This window comes from Dipodomys spectabilis, unplaced genomic scaffold (assembly GCF_019054845.1).
Source record: "Dipodomys spectabilis isolate Male_0828 unplaced genomic scaffold, ASM1905484v1 ptg000095l, whole genome shotgun sequence".
Taxonomy (NCBI): domain Eukaryota; kingdom Metazoa; phylum Chordata; class Mammalia; order Rodentia; family Heteromyidae; genus Dipodomys; species Dipodomys spectabilis.
The window spans coordinates 33,746,257-33,767,261 of record NW_024870772.1 but is presented as its reverse complement, the minus strand read 5'-3'; the positions used below and the strand labels follow the sequence as shown (position 1 = coordinate 33,767,261).

Here is a 21,005-nt window from a genome sequence, read left to right as displayed (position 1 = left end):
CATTCACATAGAAAGTGCCTCTTTCTGAGCTCTAGTCTGAGATTTTCCTTTTGCTATGGTTTGCGGGAGAATGGGGTGAATGTAGGAGTTTCATGAGGGTTGGAAGTCAGCAAGAGAATGCAAATGAATCACCATGTAACCCAGTGACCTCTGATGAGAGAACTCCAAGGCACACTGGCTTTTCTGAGCTGCTCAGTTTTGAGGTTAGGTTTCCTTCCCAACAGAACTAGAGGTAGGAGAGAACCACGGCCGGAACGGAGGTGATATATTTTGATGGCTTTCTCCATTCATTAGCTTCCACCTGTTACTCCCCCCAGGAGCAGCCAGATAAAAAGAGGTCCTGCAAATTTCCACCCCAGTTCCTGCCTTTGTTCTGATAAAGTAACCCCAAATACTTGAGCGGGACAGTGGACTGCACATACATGAGTATGTGCTACTAGGGTTTGAATTCATGCCAGGCAGGTGCTCTATCATTTGAGCCACTAAGCTAGCCCTGTTTGCGTTGGCTATTTTTGACAGAGGGTCTTACTTTATGCCTGGGCTAGTCTCAACCAAAATCTTCCTATGTGTGCTTCCCTGTGCAGCAGAGATGACAGCTTCATGCTACTGTGTCCAGCCATTGGTTGAGATGGAAGTATGTGAACTTTTTGTCTAGGTTGGCTTTGTACTGCAATCCTCTAGATCTCTGCCTCCTGAGTAGCTAGGATTTTAGGCTTAAGCAACAATATCAAGCTCCATAGGAATTTCTTTATGAAAGAGGTGAATGAGCCTCAAAAAAGAATCAGGCTGGTCTTAGCCTCATTTCTTAAAGTATGAGCTGAACCACACTGAAAACTGGAGGATTTCTAGGTGTGTAAGTAGTGTATATTTCAATTAATTGTCACGTTTAATATAAATATATAGAATTTTCTATAGAAATATTTGCAGTTTCTAAGATGAATGCTTGTAAGAAAAAAACACATGCTTTCTTGTACTAATTCTTTTTTTGTTTGGTTGCTTGTTGGTTCTGAATTTATTTATTTATTTATTTATTTTATTGTGAAAATACTGTACAGAGGAGTTACAATTACATGGGCAAGATAATGAGTACATTTCTTATCAAGCATTACAGCCTCCTCCTTTGTTTCCCCTTCCCATCCCTTCCCATCCTCCCCCCCCCCCCCCCGCCCCTCCACCCAATGCTCCCCGCCTCCCCCCCTTCCCCGGTTCTGAATTTTTTAAGACAAGACCTCAATTAAGTTCCCCAGGCTGGCCTGAATACTCCTGCCTCCACCTCCTAAGAGCTAGGTCCACTACAGGTGTGCACTACAACACCTCTACTCATTCTTAAAATGTTATTCTGTTAAACTCAAAATAGCTCAGAAGGCAAATAGAAGGGAAAGTATTTTAGGAAAGCATGCACTTCCTCCATCTCAACTCACCTTCTTTTACAAGTCAGTGTGCATTAGCCGCAGTGAGGTATTCAGTTAGCTTTCCTGTCATCACTCATTCAAAGCCACGGGAAACATGACCAATTTTGTTCGGTGTAAATCATATGAGAGGACATTGGTTTATCAAATAGTGAAGGACCAAGTCGCAATTACTGAGTAGTCCTGAAAGCTTGAAAGAGAGTATTATCAGGAAAATTCTGTGTCTTGTTTCTGTGTGTGTGTCTGTGTGTGTGTACGCGTATATGCGCAGGTCCTGGAGTTTGAATTCAGGGCCTAGATGCTGCCCATGAGTTTTTTATTGTTCTACTTGAGCCAGACTGTTTCTGGCTCTTTTGGGGGGTAGTTTATTGGTGAAAAAGTCTCACTGACTTTTCTGCCCAGGCTGGCTTTGAACTGCATTCCTCAGATCTCAGGCTCCTGAACAGTTAGGATTATAAGCATGAGCCATCAGTACCTAACTAAGTCTGGTTTCTTTAAAAAACAAGACAGATAAAGACATGTGTTTTGATTTGTCATTGTATACTGCCATCCTGTTTTCTTTGGGCCCAGTTCTAAATGAGAAAATTCAGAAAAATGAGTGATAAAGATATAGGATCATGGGCTGGGAAGGTGGCTTCGTGGTAGAGCTCTTACCTTGCATGCATAAGGCCCTGGGTTCAATTCCTCAGCACCACATAAGCAGAAAAAAAAAAGCCGGTAGTGGCGCTGTGGCTTAAGTGGTAGAGCGCTAGCCTTGAGCTGAAGAGCTGAGGGACAGCGCCCAGGCCCAGAGTTCAGGTCCCATGACAGGCCCCCAAAAGATATAGGATCAATTGATTTCTTACAAACATGACCTTTCTTACCTGACACATTTTCCATAAATTAGGATGAAGCTGCTATATTTTTAGAATAACGGAGTCAGTTCAATATGGCAATCTGAGGAAGAAGAAGCCGAGCATTCTTGCCAATAGGATCAAGGATGACTTGTGATGGACAGCTGTCGGGCCAAGGGGTCTGGATTCCAGGGGAACTGGTTTCGATCTGATTTGGAGTCACAGATACTGACCATGACCCTCCCCTGTCTCTTGGCTGAAGCAACATGCACAGCACACATGACCACACGTCCACCATTTTGTGGGTAATTTTATAGGCTTTGAGTCTCTCTTCCTCTGAGGCCCAGATCCCAGTCTTCCAGTTCCTAGCTGTGTGACTTGAAGCAAATTGCTTGCTCTCTCTCTCTAAAGCTCACTTGCCTCCTCTGCAGGATGGGTGTGTGCTACTTGGATGCTAAGGTTTATCCCTGAGAGAATCTAAATCCCCAATGTAACAATGCTGAGAGGTTACAGAAACTTTAGGAGGGGGTGTCAGCTGGAGGGTGGTTAGGTCATGGGGGACCACTGTTAGGTCTTCCAGGACTGGATGAGTTACTATGAAAGTTGATTACAATCATTGAGGCTGTGTTTAGTCTCTTCAGACAAGCTATTGGCCGCCTAGCTCAACATGTCCACCATTGTTGTGACACAGCTCTAGGTCCTTAACCAGATGCCCTCAGCCAATCTCACCTGCAGATCTATGAGCCAAAATAAACCTATTTTTCTTTATGAAGTACCCAGCATCAGGCATTCTGCTGTAGAAACACAACTGGATTGAGAATCTGGATGATGAGTTTGTTTTGAAGATTGAAGAAACAGATGGGTCTAATGTATTTGATCCAATTTCTTGTTGATAATAAATTTATTGGCTGGTAATTCTGAGGTCATTAGTTATTTTCCTTCTTGGTCTATGAGTGTAAGATGCCCCAATAAGAAAGAATATGTATGTATATACATATACATATATATACATATAAGTATTATGTAGTTTGTTGTACCAATTCAAAGGAATAATCTCTATCATCTCTTAAAGAGTAATAGAAATAGAAATTACTTTATAATATCCATCTTCTTTAGAAGAGTTGGATATTGAAAATGGAGCTGTGAGTTGTATAAGTTGTTGAGGGGTGTGTGGGTGGGGGGGTATGTATGTTACTGTAGGGGCTTGAACTCAGGGCTTCTCACTCTTGCTTAGCTTATCAGCTCAGGGCTGGTGCTCTACTACTAGAACCACACCTCAACTTCCAGCCAGATTTTGCTGTTTAATTATAGGTAAGGCTCTGATTGGTCTGCCTGGGTTGGCTTTAACTCATAATCCTCATATCTCAGACTCCTGAGTAGCATGAATCCCCAATGCCTGGCTCAAAATGAGTTCTCATTGGGGAATTGAGAGACTTGCAACAACAGACTCTCAATGGTAAAATTCAAGGGCCATGTACACAGTATTACCAGGGTGCTCCTCATCCTTGTGTGAACAGACTGAAGACAGTGAGCCTCCAGAGCTGCATGTTGTTCTCCCTGCACCCAGGAGAAGAGCCTTGTGGCTCCACTCCCAGGTGCTGCTGAGGAGATTCTTAATGCCTGATGCTGATTCCAGGTGCCAAAGTCCTGCCTCAGATCTTTTATTAAAAAGTGGACTGCCCAGGGCAGTCCATATAGAAGAGTGTTTTTAAAAAGGAGAGGCATGCATGGCAGATTTTGTTTGAAAATTATTTTCTTAATAACATAATGATAAAGTTTGAAGACACAGCTAGCTCTCATTCACAAAAGTCTTAGTGTTATGATATAACCAAATGGAGGTCAGACTTAAACAAAGCCTTTCCCTGTCAGTTCATAGCAGTTTTAAAAAAAGATAGAGCCAGGGCTGGGAAGGTGGCTCAGTGGTAGAGTGCTTGCCTCACATGCATGAGGCCCTGGGTTCAATCCCTCACTACCACATAAGCAAAAAATGCTGGAAGTGGCACTGTAGCTTTAGTGGTAGGGCGCTAGTCTTGAGCTGAAGAGCTGAGGGACAGTGCCCAGGCTCAGAGTTCAGGCCCCACCACTGACAAAAAAAGAAAAGAAAAAAGAAAAAAAAAGAAAAGATAGATCCAGATACCAGTGGCTCACGCCTGTAATACTAGCTACTCAGGATACTGAGATATGAAGAGCCTGGTTCAAAGCTAGCCCATGTGAAAAAGTCCATAAGACTTTTTTGCTAGCAAAAACCCAGAAGTGAAGCTGTGACTCAGGTAGTAGAATGCCAGCCTTGAGCAGAAAAGGCTAAGCAAAAGCAAAAACTCTTGAGTTAAAGCCTTAGTACACACATACACACACACACACACACACACACACACACACACACACACAAATTAACAAATCAAAGTGAGGTATCTGTGATAGTTCATTGTATGTGCCAACTTGCCTGAGTTAAGGGATGCCCATATAACTAGTGTAAACTTTCTTTCAGACTGTGCATGCGAGGGGGTTTGCATAACAGATGAGCACTGACATCAGTAGACTAAATAGAGAAATCCACCTCACCAAGATGGGTAGATAGAAGCCGAGTCATTGGAGAAGGATGGATTCTCCTGTCTTCAGACATTAGTGCCCTTGATTAGTGCCCTTGATCCTTTGACCTTCAGCCTCCATCTGATACATGCCCCATATTTCTGACCCTCTCCCATTTCTTCGACCTTGGACTCAAACTGAATGACCCAATTTCTTGCTTCTCTAGTATGCAAACTGCTGTTCTTAGGACTTATGGGCCTCCTCAATAGTGTGAGCCAATCCTCACAGTTAGCCAACTATCCAATCAAACAGTCCCTGGGTTCTGTGTCACTGGAGAAGCATAACTAATATAGCCTACAGAGTCCAGAGTACACATCCATGGTTGCGGTGGTTAGCCAGTGTTTAGAGTTCCTGTTCCTCTTTATTGTGAAGTTTCCATTGTGCTCTGACAACCATTTTCCATGAGGATCTGTATAAAACTATAAGCCAAAACTTACAGATTAGGCTTTTATGATCAACTTTGCTTTGGCACCAAGTGGTAGAGTGCTAGCCTTTACCTAAAGAGCCAGAAAGAACACATAGGCCCTGAGTTCAAGCCTTAGGACTCACACACACACACACACACACACACACACACTATAAAAATACAGTAAAGTACGATTCAAGAACACTACTTTGCATGCATACACACTCATATGTGCACACATGCATACACATAAACACAGAGTAGAGCTGCTGTCCAGTCTTGTATTTCATATCAAGAGTTTGGATATCATGGTTGTGTCACTTAATCCATTCAAAGTTATCACGCACATTTTCAGCCAACCCTGCTGTACTGTGAAATTGACAGGTCCAGTCTCCAGGAGGTTGTGGGGGTGAACCCACAGCTGTGTGGGTCCTCTTGCTGTCCCCCAAACTCTGTTCCATTCCCTCCCATACACAGTCTTTTCTGGGACCCACTGACACCTCCCCATCCCCTGACTATTTTTAGCAACAGCCCCCCATTTCCCTGAGGTCCTGGAGTCCTAACTGCTGGCCCTAACCCACTGGAGCATCAACTGGTGACCATGCTTCCATGAAACAACCCTCTCCCCCCATCCCCAAAGAAAAACTGGCCTCCTTGAGACAAGGATCCTTTGTATTTTGTCACCTGAGGCCTATCACCCCAGTGAGCAGCACTGAGCCTCTGACACAAACATCTCTCCGCAATGTCTTCCATATTTCTCACAGGCATTAAAGTTCCTCGTTAGCATTTCATTTTATATTGATTTGTGTTCTTTTTTTTTCCTCCTCTTTTTTCCCTGCCCTTCTTCAATGCCCTTCCCTCCCTCATTCAGGTCAGAGTAAATCAGTTCCAACTTCTCTCTCCACCCTGGGAGCTCTGCTGAGGCTACACTTTCAAAAATGCTTCAAACAGAACAATGAAAAGAGTAATAAGAGTCATAAACAAGTCCACTTTTTTTTTTCCTTGTTTTACATTTCATCAAGGCCAGGTTCTGTGCTCAGCACTTCCCCGCCCCCCCCCCTTGGTTTCCTAACATAGCAGCTGGGAATCCTTCACTGAGGGAAAGTGGAACATTCTAGAAAGGTAGACAAGCAGCTCTTGGCTTCTGCCTCCGTGACCCACTTTCTTTCTCTGCCGGGCCTCCTGCATTTTGGTTTCTCAGTAATAGCTCCAGCACATGGAGAAAATGAAGGAGGAAAATCTCGAAAGAACAGACTTTGAACTGAGGATGAAAGCAAGGCCAGAACCAATGCTTGCTCTGGTCTCCATTAACCCAGGTGACTGAAAGGTTGTATCTGCTGAAAGTGCTATTATGGCTCTTTTCCTCTCGGTAGGCACCTGCCACACACATGTATATGTACACACACGCACACACATGCATGTGTGCTCTCGCTCTCTCGCTCTCTCTCGCTCTCTCTCTCTCACACACACACACACACACACACACACACACACACTTCTCTAATCCCTCTCCCCAACCTTTTTCTGAGGCTAGATATTGTAAGAAACATCAAGTCTTACAGTGTTCATCATGCCAGCCTAAACCCTTTTCATATATCACTATCCTGGGCACTGGTGAGCTTAATTGCTGAATATTTTAACATGGGTTTATTTTTTTGTCTCTTCTTTTTTGGTACTGGGGATGGAACAGGACATTGTACTTGCTAGGCAAGCACTTTGCAACTGAGCTAGCTATACCCCATCCCCAATTGCTGAATATTTTAGTCCATTCAAGCTGCTTAATAGAATACCATAGTTTAGTACCAGGCATGTGGCTGTAATCCCAGCTACTTAGAGGCCTAAGGACTGCAGTTCAAAGCTAACCCAAGCAGGAAAGTCCATGAAACCCTTATCTCCAATGAACTACCAAAAAACCCAAAAGTGGAACTTCAGCTCAAATGGTAGAGCACTACCTTTGCGCAAAAAAAAGTGCAGGGACAGTGCCCAGGCCCTGATTTCAAGCTCCAGGACTGGCACACATATAAAAATACCTCAGTCTAGTCTAGGTAACTTACAAACAACCATCCTGGAGGCTGGAAATCTAAGAGCAAAACACAGATATCTGGTGAGATCCCATTGCCTAGTGAATAGATGTTACCTTCTGGAAGATTTTTCACATGGTAGAAGAAGTAAAAGGCCTCCTTTGGGCTGTTTTACAGGGCCCTAGCCCATTGGTGAGGATTCTACCTTCAAGGCCTAATTATCCCAGATGCCTCATCTCCTAATTGTATCACCTGAGGAAGCCAGGCAGCTTATGCCTGTAATCCTAGCTACTAGGAGGCTGAGATCTGAGGATCATGGTTCCAAATCAGCCCAGGGTGAAAAGTCTATGAGACTCTTATTTCCAATAAACTACTCAGAAAAAAAAGCCAGAATGGTACTATGGCTCAAGTGGTAGAGTGCTAGCCTTGAGCAAAAGAAGTTCAAGGACAGCGCCCAGGCCCTGAATTTAAGCACCTAGGACTGGTACGTGCGCGCACACGCACGCTCGCGCACACACACACACACACACACACATCACCTGGGGAGCTTGGGTTTCAGCATAAAAATTTGGGAATACAGTGGTGTGGGCCCAAACATTCAGATCATAGCAGGGACAGAGGGAGACTATGGTATTGGAATGCATAGTCTTCTAGTTCCAGGTAAGAACAGACATTTTTGGACAGGCAATGTGCAGAAATGGTTGCCATAGCACCAACCTTGAGTTCTAAATGTATGCAAACCAAAGTAAGCAGTGTAATTGTGCACCAAATGGTCATTCTTTCACCCTCTTGTTGATTGGCTGCTTACTAATTTGTATTATGAGAAGGCTTGCATTTCATTATATCCATGCAGTAGATTGCTGGCCATTAATAGCAAGCCCATAGTTGCATTCAATTATTTAGGCCAATTTTTACTAAATTTTCTTTCAGAAAAAAATTACCAGAAAAGATGCAGAAAGCCCATCTGATTTTTTTTCAGAAGCCTCTGTCTTGATTTATTTTAGGTCAGGTAGGACTGTGACCCCTTTTGCAGGACTATAGTATATATATATGCATATATGCACATATGTATGTATATATATACATATATATTGTGTGTGTGTGTGTGTGTGTGTGTGTGTGTGTGTGTGTGTGTGTGTGTATGTGCTGGTACTGGGGCTTAAGCTCAGGGCCAGGATGCTGTCCCTTAGCTTTTTTCACTCAAGGCTGGCACTCTTCCACTTGATCCACAGCCCCACTTCTGGCTTTTTTTTGCTGGTTAGTTGGAAATTAGAGCCTTACTAACATTTCTGCTTGAGCTAACTTTGAACTGTGATTCTCAGATCTCAGCCTCCCGAGTAGCTAGGCATACAGGCATAAGCTACCTAGCGACAGTCTTAATCCAAGTGCTCCATAGAGGCAGCGTGTGCTACCTATGCACTTAACAAGGATCACAAGAAAAATTAGATGCTGCATTTCCCTTAGGAATCTGGTATATTGGTGGACCAAGCCAAAATTTTAATTTGGAGCACAATTCTGCAGAAACGAAAAGAAACTCTTTTCTAAATATGTTAATAAGAACACCCCCCTGAGCCAATATGCAATTGAGTGCCTTGCTTTCTAGTAATTTCATTTCTACAACAGCTCCACAAGCTGTTTCTCTCCATATTAAGATAACCTCAGCCTCTAGGGTGACTGTAAAAAATGATATTTTAATAATATGCTGCATCTATGATAAGAAATACTTAATGAAACCCTCTCATGATCATATGGTAACCAGCTTCAAAGAATTGCTTTCCAGATTTAAGGCAGGACTGTTGTGTTATTTGTGGCACTTATGGTTTTTGTGTTATTTGTGGTAACTGGGCACATTTTTTCCATATTGTCTGCAAAGAATCGTGCCTAAGGATGAAAGCTTAGAGGCTGCCACATGGTACAAACTCATAATCCCAGCCATTTGGGAGACAGAGATAGGAGAATAAGGTCTAAGACTGGCCCAGGAAAAAGCACGAGACCCTATCTGAGAAATAAAATAAAATAAAATAAAGTAGGCCAGGCACTGGTGGCTCAGAACTATAATCCTAGATACTCAGGAGGCTGAGATCTGAAGATGGCTGTTTGAAGCCAGCCTGGGCAGAAAAGTCCATGAGACTCTTCTCTCCAATAAACTGCTCAGAAAAAGTCAGAAGTAGAGCTGTGACTAGCCTTAAGCAAAAGAAGCTCAGGGACAGTACCCAAGCCCTGAGTTCAAATCCCAAGACAGGCACAAATTAATTAATGCCAAACAATAAAGAATGTATCTCAAGAGGAAAGTGCTTGTTCAGCAAATGCAAAGCCTTGAGTTCTATTCTCTGTCCTGTCCTGGGGAAATTATATATATATATATATATATATATATATATATATATATATACACACATATATATATGAGTATTTAGAATAATATCCAATTGTTATTTTATCCATGAGCCATAATTTCATAGCAGCTTTCACAGAAACTATAGGTCAGCAGTCTCTAGCAGGGAAATAATAAAAAGTTGTGCCTGTCATTTAAAACTTTCTAATAGCCACATTAAGAAAAAGCCCAACCAGGTTCTGGTGGCTCATAACTGTAATTCTACCTACTTGGGTCCTCAGCAGTCCGGGATCTGAGAACCACAGTTCAAAGCTAGCCTAGGCGGGAAATCCATGCAATTTTTATCTTTATTGAACCAACCTAAAGCTCTCCTGATGCCCTTAATGACATGAATTGGCATGTTGTAGAGAAAAACCACGTCCCAGAAAGGGCTTCTGGGAGCTGAAAGCTTGTAAGTGTTAGTCCTACTACTATAAAGAACTGGATCTTGCTGACAACCCAAGAACCTGCAAGAGAATTCAGAGCCTCAGCTCAAGCTCCCAAGTAAGAATGAACGTGAGCAGTGGCTATGGCTAACCCAGGAGTACCTCTGACCCTAGGAAGCTAGGAGACGATATATTCATGTTGTTTGGAGCTCCTAAGTCTGTGGGAATTTCTTACACAGTAATAGAAAACTAGCATACTGTTCTTCCCCTTTGAGCAGCATGGCTTCCAGAAGCCAAGGGGTCCCCAGGCTTTGTTGGTATATTCTGCCTTACTTTGAGGGCAATTGATTTGACTTCGTTTGGCCTGGAGCATCTGATTTTAAAGTTAAAAACCTCCTGTCCCAAGTCAGTCACTAGTGGCTCATGCCTGTAATCCTAACTACTCAGGAGGCTGAGATCTAAGAATTGTGGTTCAAAGCCAGCTCAGGTAGGAAAGTCTGTGAAACTCTTATCTCCAATGAAAACTGGAAGTTGAGTCCTGGCTCAAAGTGGTAGAGCGCTAGCCTTGAGCAAAATAGCTCAGGGACAACATTCAGTCCCTGAGTTTAAGACTCAAGACTGTCAGAAAAAGAAAAAAAAAGACTTCCTGTCCTCAAGAAATCCCTCAGGCAAATTGGGGTGATTGTCTACCCCACTATCCTCCAAATCAAATCCAGGGATGAAGAAGGAGGCCTTGAGACCACTCTCATAATTTGCCCCATTATCCTTCCCAGGAGGAAAAGAAATAGCCAGTGCGGATATTCAAGTCCTGCTCTCCAGAAAGGACAAAGAGCAGAAATAGCTGCTCCCAGTGTGAGCCCAGGCAGCTTGCTCCAGGATCATCAGACCATACCTCAATGCCAGATACTTTTGGGACTGTGTGGGCTGGATGTGTTCTCCTGACCTCATATGATAGAAGCATAATCCCCATTGTGACTGTTTGAGAGGCAGATCTTCAAGAGGAGATGCGTCACTATCAGGATCGCTCACGATCAAGGGTTGTGGGCTTCTCACAAAAGGGATGCTTCTCTTACAGTCCCTGGCTTATATTTCCTTGCCTTTCCACCTTCCACCATGGATTGATGCAACAAGAAGTCCCTTCAATAAGACACTAGACCCTCAACCTCTGACTTTCCAAGCATAAGAACTGTAAGGAGGGGCTGGGAAGGTAGATCAGTGGTAGAGCGCTTACCTTGCATGCCTGAGGCCCTGGGTTCGATTCCTCAGCACCACATAAGCAAAAAGAAAAAAGCGGGAAGTGGCGCTGTGGCTCAAGTGGTAGAGCGCTAGCCTTGAGCTGAAGAGCTGAGGGACAGCGCCCAGGCCCAGAGTTCAGGCTCCACGAACGGACCAAAAAAAAAAAAGAACTGTAAGGAACTTGTTCTTTATAAATTATCACCTGGTGATGGCCATTTTGTTATAGTAAAATTAAGCATACGCACATGCACATGTAAACACACACACACACATACACACATGCACCTTAAAACCTTTCCATCAAGCTGATATTTGGTCTTGAAAATCACATAGGAGGCCTAATGCTCTAGATCTCAGACCACACCAGACTCTAGGTTCTATCAGCTTCGCTCCCCATGTGGGCAACTGGGGAGAGCAGGGAGAGCTCACCTCCTCCCTAGTTGGTTGTGACCATCATGATACCCAGCTGGGGGAATCTGGAGCCCCTCTATTGCTGGACACCTTGATTGAGAGCTCAGTCCTCATGAGTTTAACTCCCCTACAAGACCTGACTTGCCTTTACTGGCTGTTCTGGATGCTTGACTGCTCCTGACCATTTTCCAAGCTGTGATTTTTATGCCACCTGGGTGACATCAATAGAAATCTGTTCACAATATGGGACACCATTGTTGTTTTTTTTAACATAGCCAACCATGATTCATGAATTTATACATTCAGTTATTCAGACAATATTTGATGACACCTACATGTGATGGGCTAGGCAATTTCTGCAACTCTGCCAAGGAATTATAGCACTTTTCAGACTGTGTGTACATGTGTGTTAAGCACAGTACTAGAATATGAAATACCCCAATCTAATCCACATGGAGTGTGTGTGTGTGTGTGTGTGAGAGAGAGAGAGAGAGAGAGAGAGTATTTGATAGATCAAAGACTCTTAAGGAAGTCTGTCTATCCACAGGATGCATAGCATATCTTTCTTTTTTCTATTGCTGGGTCATGAACTCAGAGCCTGGGTGCTGTCCTTGAACTTTTTTCTCAAGGATATCATTCTACCACTTGAGCTACACTTTTTTTCTTTTCTTTTTCTTTTTTCGTTTCTTCTTTTTGTGGCTAATTGGAAATAAAAATCTCATGGACTTTCCTACCAGAAGCTGGCTTCGAACCACAATCCTCATATCTCAGCTTCCTGAGTAACTAAGATGGTAGATGTGAGCTAGCAGCACCTGGCTTTAGTATACTTTTATTATAATCATTTAGGTGAAAGGAAATGAACTCACAATGCAGCTATGAAGAACTGAAGCATTAGCCTGAAAGTTGTCTGTGCATTTTATTTTAAGAAAACATGCATCTGGCCACAAAACACCATCAGAAAGCAAAGCAAGTCATGAAACATATAGAATGGATCTGAGTAATAAATCGGAGAGGCTACTGATGTGTTGAGGGGGAGGGAGCTGACACGAAATTGTCTTCTTCCTGGAAAAGCAAGGTTAACACATGCTGTGAGGCCCGGTTGGCCATTAGATTTACAGCTATCTATAGAGAAGAGAAGCAGGATCCTTTAAAGGGCTGAGTTATGACAACTCCTAGGTATTGATCAGCTGAGCCCGCACTCCACAGGGAGCTAGGGAATGAGAAGCAGAGGAGAGATGGTGGTAGTGATGGTCTTTATGTAGTTTTCAAAGTCACTTCCGAACAAGAGGATGAGGTAATAGTTAAGGATGCCAGCCAGGGACATGAGGACCAGGAACAAGATGATTCGCTTCCCAAATATGTAGCCAGGCGTGCTGTAAAAATAAGACAGATAATTGTAGGCCCAAATGATACTTGTCTCACTGTCAGACCCATGGAGCTTCAGCAACAGCGCCTTTCATTCAACAATGCTCCATTTCCCCACTTGCTCTCGCTGTAGGGCCAAAGCATCTTTGCTACACTTAAGTCTCTGAATCTATTTCAAAGCCAAGGTCAAAGAGACTGGATTTCAAAGCCCATTGGTATCAGGGCTGGATGGTACCCACTCCTCACTCTTCAGTCCTGCTGATTGTCAAGCAATTGGCCTGAGGTTTAGAAATGTTAACAGCTCATTAAGACCCTTTCTTTTTTTTAGGAGATATAGATATAGCTATAGATATATTTTTATGAAACAGAAGAGTAGCAGTTATATACATTAAGTAAAGAGTACATTTTCTTTTGGACAATGTCACTCCTTACCTGGCTCTCTCCCAATTTTCCCCCCCAGCCCACCCACAAGTAGTATAGTTCATTTTCAACATGGTGTCTAGTGAGTACCATTGCAGCATTTCTTTACCCTTTGTCTTTGTATTTCATTTTTTAATATACATTTTTATTGTAAAGATACTGTACAGAGGGGTTACAGTTACATGAGTCCATTTCCAGTCGAGCATTGTTACCACCTCCTTTGTTTTTCCCCTACCATCCCTTTCCTCCCCACCTCCCCGACTCCTCCCTCCCCCACCCCCTCCCCCACAAAGTTATAAAGTTCGTTTTCAACATAGTGTCTTGAACATCTCGTTGTCACAATGGGTCAACCTATATCCTTACTTCAGCATCGTGTTATTTCTCTTGCAGATAAGGGAAACCATGGGACCTATGTTTATTTGGGTCTGGCTTACTTCCCTTAATATAATTTTAAGGCAGGTGCCAGTAGCTCACATCTATAATCCTAGCTATTCAGGAGGCTGATACCTGAATATCAAGGTTTAATGCCAGCCTAGGCAGGAAAGTCCATGAGAATCTTATCTCCAATTAACCACCAAAAAGGCAGAAATAGAGATGTGGTTCAAGTGGTAGAGTGCCAGCCTTGAGCAAATAGCCAAGCAAGAGGGTGAAATGCTTTCCACACTGTCCCCTTTCACAAATGGTGGTCATAGAAGTGATCAAAATAAGCCAGAAATGCCAGTAGAATCTGAAAGGTACTTTAGTCTCTAGGGGTCCAATCTATACTCCTGAGGTTGCCTGGAAATAACTCACTGACATTGATGATAACCAAGCACCCAGTAACAGAGACAGTGGAGGGAGAAGGACCTTTTATATATATATACCATTTCTCTCTTTTCCTCCAGGACTTTCAATCCTAAACTTCTCAGGCAGGTACCAGCTGGGAGCAGAGAGATGTGAAACCCATGTTTTGTGTGTGTGTCTGTGTGTGTGTGTGTTTGTGTGCATGCACACGCGTGCATGCACGCGCTTCAGGGCTTGAACTCAGGGCCTGAGCTTGTTTGGTCAAGACTAGCACTCTACCACTTCAACCACAGCTCTACTTCCAGCTTTTTGGTGGTTAATTGGAGATACGCATTTCATGGATTTTCCTGCCAGGGCTGGCTTAGAACCTCAGCCCTCAGATCTCAGCTGCCTGAGTAGTTAGGATTACAGATGTGAGCCACTGGTCATTTTCTCTGCGGGATCCACCAGCTGCTGTGGCTGGGCCGTGTGAGCACAGCTAGTGAGTCTGTGGAATCAAGGTAAGGCTCCTTAAGATTCTTTTTTTTTGTGGGGGGGGGGGGTCCGGTTGTGGGGACTGAACTCTGGGCCTGGGCGCTGTCCCTCAGCTCTTCAGCTCAAGGCTAGCGCTCTACCACTTGAGCCATAGCGCCACTTCCAGCTTTTTTTTTTTTTTTTCCTGCTTATGTGGTGCTGAGGAATCGATCCCAGGGCCTCATGCATGCAAGGCAAGCGCTCTACCACTGAGCCACCTTCCCAGCCCATTAAGATTCTTAATGAAGACTTACCAAGGGTGTCCCTGGCAACCAGGACCTCTTTCTGAGGACAACCAGCTCAACTGAACAGGTCATTTCTTGCCATGGGAAGGCGCCCTCAGGGGTATAAAACTGAGAATGCACTGATTTCAAACTAGAGATTTTATCTATTTAAAGGGTATCCCAATCCCAAAGGTTCAGGATAGAACTCACAATGTTCCTAAAACAAGAGTTTAAAAGTTGCTCTGCAGTTTAAATATCTTCCTTCTCCATACAAAATGACCAGCAGAGGCATCTGCCCAGAGCTGATCAGAAAGCAAAAATTCTCAGGTCCTTCTCAGCCTAGGAATTAGATTCCACATCATCTTCCTTTCTTCATTTTCTTTTTTGAATAGTACTGGATGCGGGGAAGTTAAACTCAGCACTTCATTGCTTCATGAGTGCTAGGTAAATGCTTTGCCATTTAAGCTATATACCCAAGCCTTTATGCTTCTCTTATTTTTCAAATAAGACCATATATTTATTCTTAGAGTGGCCTGGACCACCATCCTCCTATTTATGCTTCTCACATGCCTAGGATGACAGGTGCATATAACCACACTCAGCTTTTAATTGGTTGAGATGCAGTGGTGGGGAGTGAGGAGCACTAACTCTTTTTCCTAGGTTGGCCGAGATCAACAATCCTCCCAGTAGCTACCTCCCTAGTAGCTAGGATTACAAGCATAAGCCACCCATCTGGTCACACTCTACATTTCAATCTGTTTTTCCCTACAACTCACACACATCTGAAAGTTTGAAAAGTATGGCTAGCTGGTCATTAGAGTTTAGATAAAGAAACTTACTAGCTCATGTAGGGAATGTTGGGTTCCCAACCAGTAGTGCTGTTGAGAAGTAATTGCATAATGAGGATGTTAACCTCATCAATAAATGAAGATCATAGCTGAAGGGATCAGGGCCCAGTCACAGGAAGTAGGTTGTGAGGCATGCCTTTGAAAGAAATATTTTGATCCCTCCCCTTCCTTGCTCACTCCTCCCCCCTTCCTCTCCCCCTTCCTCTCCCCCTTCCTCTTCTTCTTCCCCCTCCTCCTCTTCCTCCTTGTCTTTTTCCCTCTCCTCCCTCTCCCTCTTCTTCAACATCTCTCCTTCTTGGACACCAAGAGGTAAGTCTTTTCTACCACACTCTCCTACTACCGTAATATTCTGCCTCACCTCAGGCTCAAAGACACGGAGCCAGCACACCATGGACTGAAATTTCTGCAACCATGAGCCAATCAGCCAAAAGAAACCTTTCCTAATTTGTTTTCTCAGGCTTTTTGTCACAGCTATACACTGATGCCAGATTGTCCTTTTCTTTTCAGTTGCCTGTTTATAGTCATATTCATAGAGCAAGGAATTCTGTCCCCTTTTGGAGAACAACATTGATTCCAAATGAAAGTAGGGCCCAAACTATGCTCCTTCCAAACTCCTATGTGGAAGTCCCAACTGCTACTGTCTCAGAATACTGTAGAAAGGGACCCGGTCTTTCTTTAGCTTATTGTTCATTTGTTTTTAATTGAAAAGCAATAGTGGTTTGTATTTGATAAGATGCAAAGTGATCAGGGTTTTGGTTTTTGTTTTGTGCTGGTATTAGAGGTTGAACTCAAGGCCTTACACTCTTGTTGTATTCTCTCAAGGTTAACATTCTACCACTTGAGCCATACCTACCCTTTTTGCTGGTTCTTTGGAGATAAGCATCTAAGGACTTTCCCTCCTGGACTGAGATCTTCAGATCTCAGCTTCTGTGTAGCTAAGATAATAGGTGTGAGCCTCCAGTCCCTGTCGCCATGTGATATTTTGACGTATCTGCACTTTGTAGAACAATTCATTCAAGCAATTAACATAATCATGACCTCACTAATTTACCATATTTGGGGTGGGGGAATCATAAAGGTTTCTTCTTTTAGCAATGGTGAAATATACAATATATTTCTGTTCATTGTGATCACTGGGCACTGCCACAGTATACTAACCCCCTCCCATCTAACCAAATCATTGTACCCTCTGGCCAGTGGCTCTCTTGCCCCATCCCTCCTGGGGATTGGATCTTTGAAGGAGCAATACAAACCAAGTGAAGTTTAGAAGGAGCTGCAGTCTACACTGACTATTTCATTTAAGGAAAGACAATAAAGACAAACACACACACACAACACACACACACAACACACACACACACACACACACACACAAGTTCAGAAGGACCCAGACAAGACAATGTGAAGACACAAGAGGATAGCTGTCTATCCCAAGGGAAGAGATTTTAGAGCAGGGATTAAGAAACTTCTTCCATCGAGGGTCCTCTGGGTCATACAAAATTATCAGTAGAGGCTAATGGCAGGTAGCCAATGAAAAGCATTATGCGTCTGTCCCTCATATACTAAAAGATTTTGAAGGTCTTACAGTGCCTACAGTCCAATCATTTTCCATCCCTGCATTAGAGCAACCCATCCTGCTGACACGCATCTGGACTTTCAGTCTCTTGGATGTAGAGCCAATAAATTTCCACTATTTGAGCTGCTCAGGGTGTTTTGCTCTACAGCCTGGCAAACTGAACAGTCATCAGCTAGGTCTGGTAAAGAAGGAAATGTAGCTGGGCACCAGTGGCTCACACGTGTAATCTAGCTAGTCAGGAGGTTGAGATCTGAGGATCGGCAGTTCAACGCCAGCCTGGGCAGGAAAGTCCATGAGACTCTTATCTCCAATGAACCACCAGAAAACCAGAAGTAGAGCTGTGCCTCAAGTGGTAGAGCACTTGTCTTGAGCTGAAGAGCACAGGGATAGTACCTGGGCCCAGAGTTCAAGCCCCACAACCAAAAAACAAAAAATAGAAAGGAAAATGAAAAGCAACCAAGTAAGCAGCCATGTTTAGTCAGAGAACAGAGGGTTCGGGAAAGCTAAATTGTGAAAAGTCAGGTGTCTCAGATCTATCGCATGAATGAGGCACCATATACTTCCCTCAGAAACAAGAAAATGATTTGCAGATGTCTTAAGCTCAAGGTAAAACCGCAGTAGAAAGTGACAGTATGCCTCCTGAAGAAATGATATTACTTCAAGGAACACTCAAAGGAGTTAAGGCCCCAGGAGTTAGATGGGATGTTGTAACTCTTTTAGGGCCAGATACAGCATGGCTGGCAGACAGGGGCCTGGTTGTGCACTCTGACTCACGAAGCATGAATGTAGACCCAGCTCATACCTGTCAGTCTCTTGAAATTAGACATGGGGTTAGGGTTCTAACTTTCCTCTAGCATCTGCCAGATCTACAGATGATAGTTGCTCAGAACCCTGGATTAGCTAGATTTGGTAGCCATACCTTGGGGGAGGGTGTGGTGTCTGCCAAGTAAGATCCCATCTCAGGCTCAGGCAAAGCCACCAGGGACTGGTAGGAGGCAAAGGACAGAGGAATGGTTGGGAGCTTAGACAGTGCACCACATATGGATGGGATCATTAGCCCTGGAACAATCCAGACATGCCTTTTATTGTTTCTAAAACTTAATGTGTAATTCTAAATGGATGGAGAAGGTAAAAATTAAATTATAGGCCAGGCAGTGGATAGCTCAAACCTGTAATCCTAACTATTCGGGAGGATGAGACCTGAGAATCTCAATTCGAAGGCCACCCAGAAAGAAAAATCGATGAGATTCATTTCTAATTAACCACCCTAAAGCCAGAGGTGGAGGTGTAGCTCAAGTTGTAGAGTACTGGCCTTGAGAAAAAGGCTAAGAGATAGTACCCAAGTCCTCAGGTCAAGCCCCAGTACTAGCACACACACACAAAAAACTAATTATCAAGGATTTGTTGGGGCTAGATGTTTTATATCTATCTCATTTAAGTCTCACACCCACTCTGTAAGGACATATTACTATTTTCCAGCTGGGGAAACTGAACACAGAGGTACAGTGATAGGCCTAAGTCCACCCAGCTAGGAAGAAGCAGAATGGGAGCTCACACATACCCGGAGAATCCTGGAGTTCTGCTCATTGTACCACACTGACGTCCTATAGAATCCTTCTGACTTTGGAAACTACAATCTGGTTCTTAGCTCTAAAACAAATGGGCTCTCCACAAGCAGTGTAAAGTTTACATGCACATATAAAAGAACAATTCCCATCCGAAGTATGCTGGAAACGTCTCAAATGAGGCATTGCAGTATAGCAGAGGGTGAACGTACATGCTCAGAGACCTGAGTTCCAGCCCCAGCTTCACATTTTTTGACATCCAGCCAATCACCAATCTCCCCTGCCTTACCAGTGCCAACTCCCACCCCTATTCTTTTTTAGCGGGGAAGAGTAGTACTAGAGGTTAAACTCAGGGCCATGGCCTACCTGGTCACTATTGCTGAGCAACACCTTTATCCTTGGTTATTTTTGAGCTAGGGTCTCACTTCCTGCCTTGGTATGTACCCAGACCTGGAGCCTCCTATGTTTCAATTACTGCCCTAGCTGGAATGACAGGTACACATGACCATCCTCAGCTTCTTCCACTGAGTTGTAGTCCTCTGGATCTCTCTACCAAGGCTGGCCTGGAACTGTAATCCACCCTATCTTAGCTTCCCATATGGCTATATGCCCAGCTGTGGGTTGAGAAAGTGTCTTGGCAACTTCTCTGTTCAAGCTGATATCAAACCACAATCTTCCTGATTTGAGCTTCTCGAGTAGCTCAGACTACAGAAAATTACAATTTGTGTGTGTGTGTGTGTGTGTGTGTGTGTGTGTGTGATATTGGAAATTGAACTTACTTGTTAGACAAGCACTCTACCACTTGAACCATACCTCCAGCCTCCTTACAGGTCTCTGCTCTTCAATTTATTTTCACTTTAAATAGAAATGTTACTGTAAACCTTGCGGTGGTGGCGGTGATAGTGGTGGTGGTGGTGGTGGTGGTGGTGGTGGTGGTGGTGGTGGTGGTGGTGGTGGTGGTGTGTGTGTGTGTGCACGCATATGCATGCACAGGCATGTGTATTTGTATGCACGTGCCTGTGCGTGCCAATACTAGGGCTTGAACTCAGGCCCCAGACACTATCCCTTAGCTTTTTTCACTTAAGGTTAGCACTCTACCACTTGCACCATACCTCTGCTCTGGCTTTTTGCTTAGCTAACTGGAGATAAGAGTCTCATGGACTTTTCATTCTGGGTTGCCTTCAAGTGTTGATCCTCAGACCTCAGCCTCTGAGTAGCTGGGATTACAGGCTTGAGCCCCTGACAACTGGCTGAGAGGCCTTTTTATTTCATCGCTGGACCCACCCTGCCATGTAAGAACAAGTTATCATTACCTGGAGAAAAGTAGATGTTTTCCACCCAGGGTACTAGAGAGTAATGCCTGTTACTTAGGACAGTGTTGAGGATGGGAGGATGACAGAACTGCAGTTGAGAGGACAAATAGTAAACGCACAAGATAGATGGCGGAGGGGAAAGAACTCATATAAGAACAACTGACCCTTTTCCAGAGTACAGCCCGCTCCCCATCAGTGCTTCCTACAGCCACCGCGTCTGGAAGGCTCCTAGTCTCCCAACAGGGTAGTTCTTTTATCCATCAACCTCCTTCAGACATTGCTTACTATGTACCAAGCAAGGAAGAGCTCTCCGCGCCCTCCCCGCCTCTGTCCCCACCTCCCCCCACCCCATCCCATCCCTGAGGTGCTCTGTAAAACACAGAGCTGGAGAAACTAAAGCCAAAAAAGGAAGTAGTAGAGAAGGCCAGGGAATAGAGAAGCCTATGAGGTGACAGCCTTCTGGATATGGGGGTGGGGAGGGGAGTTTTCCCTTGGGTACATCAAGAACGGGGGCTACATTGGAGCTCAAATCATCTTCCTGCAGAAACATCACATATGTTATCTAAATCTAGACTGGCCAATCCAAGGGTCCTGAACAGAGACTGGTATGGGGCCACCCTGGGACTTTCTGTCTAGCAACGTTGTCAACGTTGCACTGGTGACTCAGCCACATTCTCACCACTGTGTCTGACCTCGTCCCACCTTCCTGTCGTGGGCTCCAGGAAGATCTGTG

The 21,005-nt window shown here is 44.0% G+C and overlaps 1 protein-coding gene across 1 annotated transcript in view; it reads right to left on the bottom strand.

The window, feature by feature from the left end:
- Nucleotides 1-12,562: 12,562 nt before the first annotated feature.
- LOC122112684 (arachidonate 5-lipoxygenase activating protein) overlaps nucleotides 12,563-21,005 on the bottom strand; it is a 32,355-nt gene continuing 23,912 nt past the window's right edge. The window contains exon 5 of the mRNA XM_042685569.1: nucleotides 12,563-13,038. Within this exon, the coding sequence (XP_042541503.1) occupies nucleotides 12,876-13,038 (163 nt within the window). The 3' untranslated portion in view covers nucleotides 12,563-12,875. The remainder of the gene's footprint in view (nucleotides 13,039-21,005) is intronic.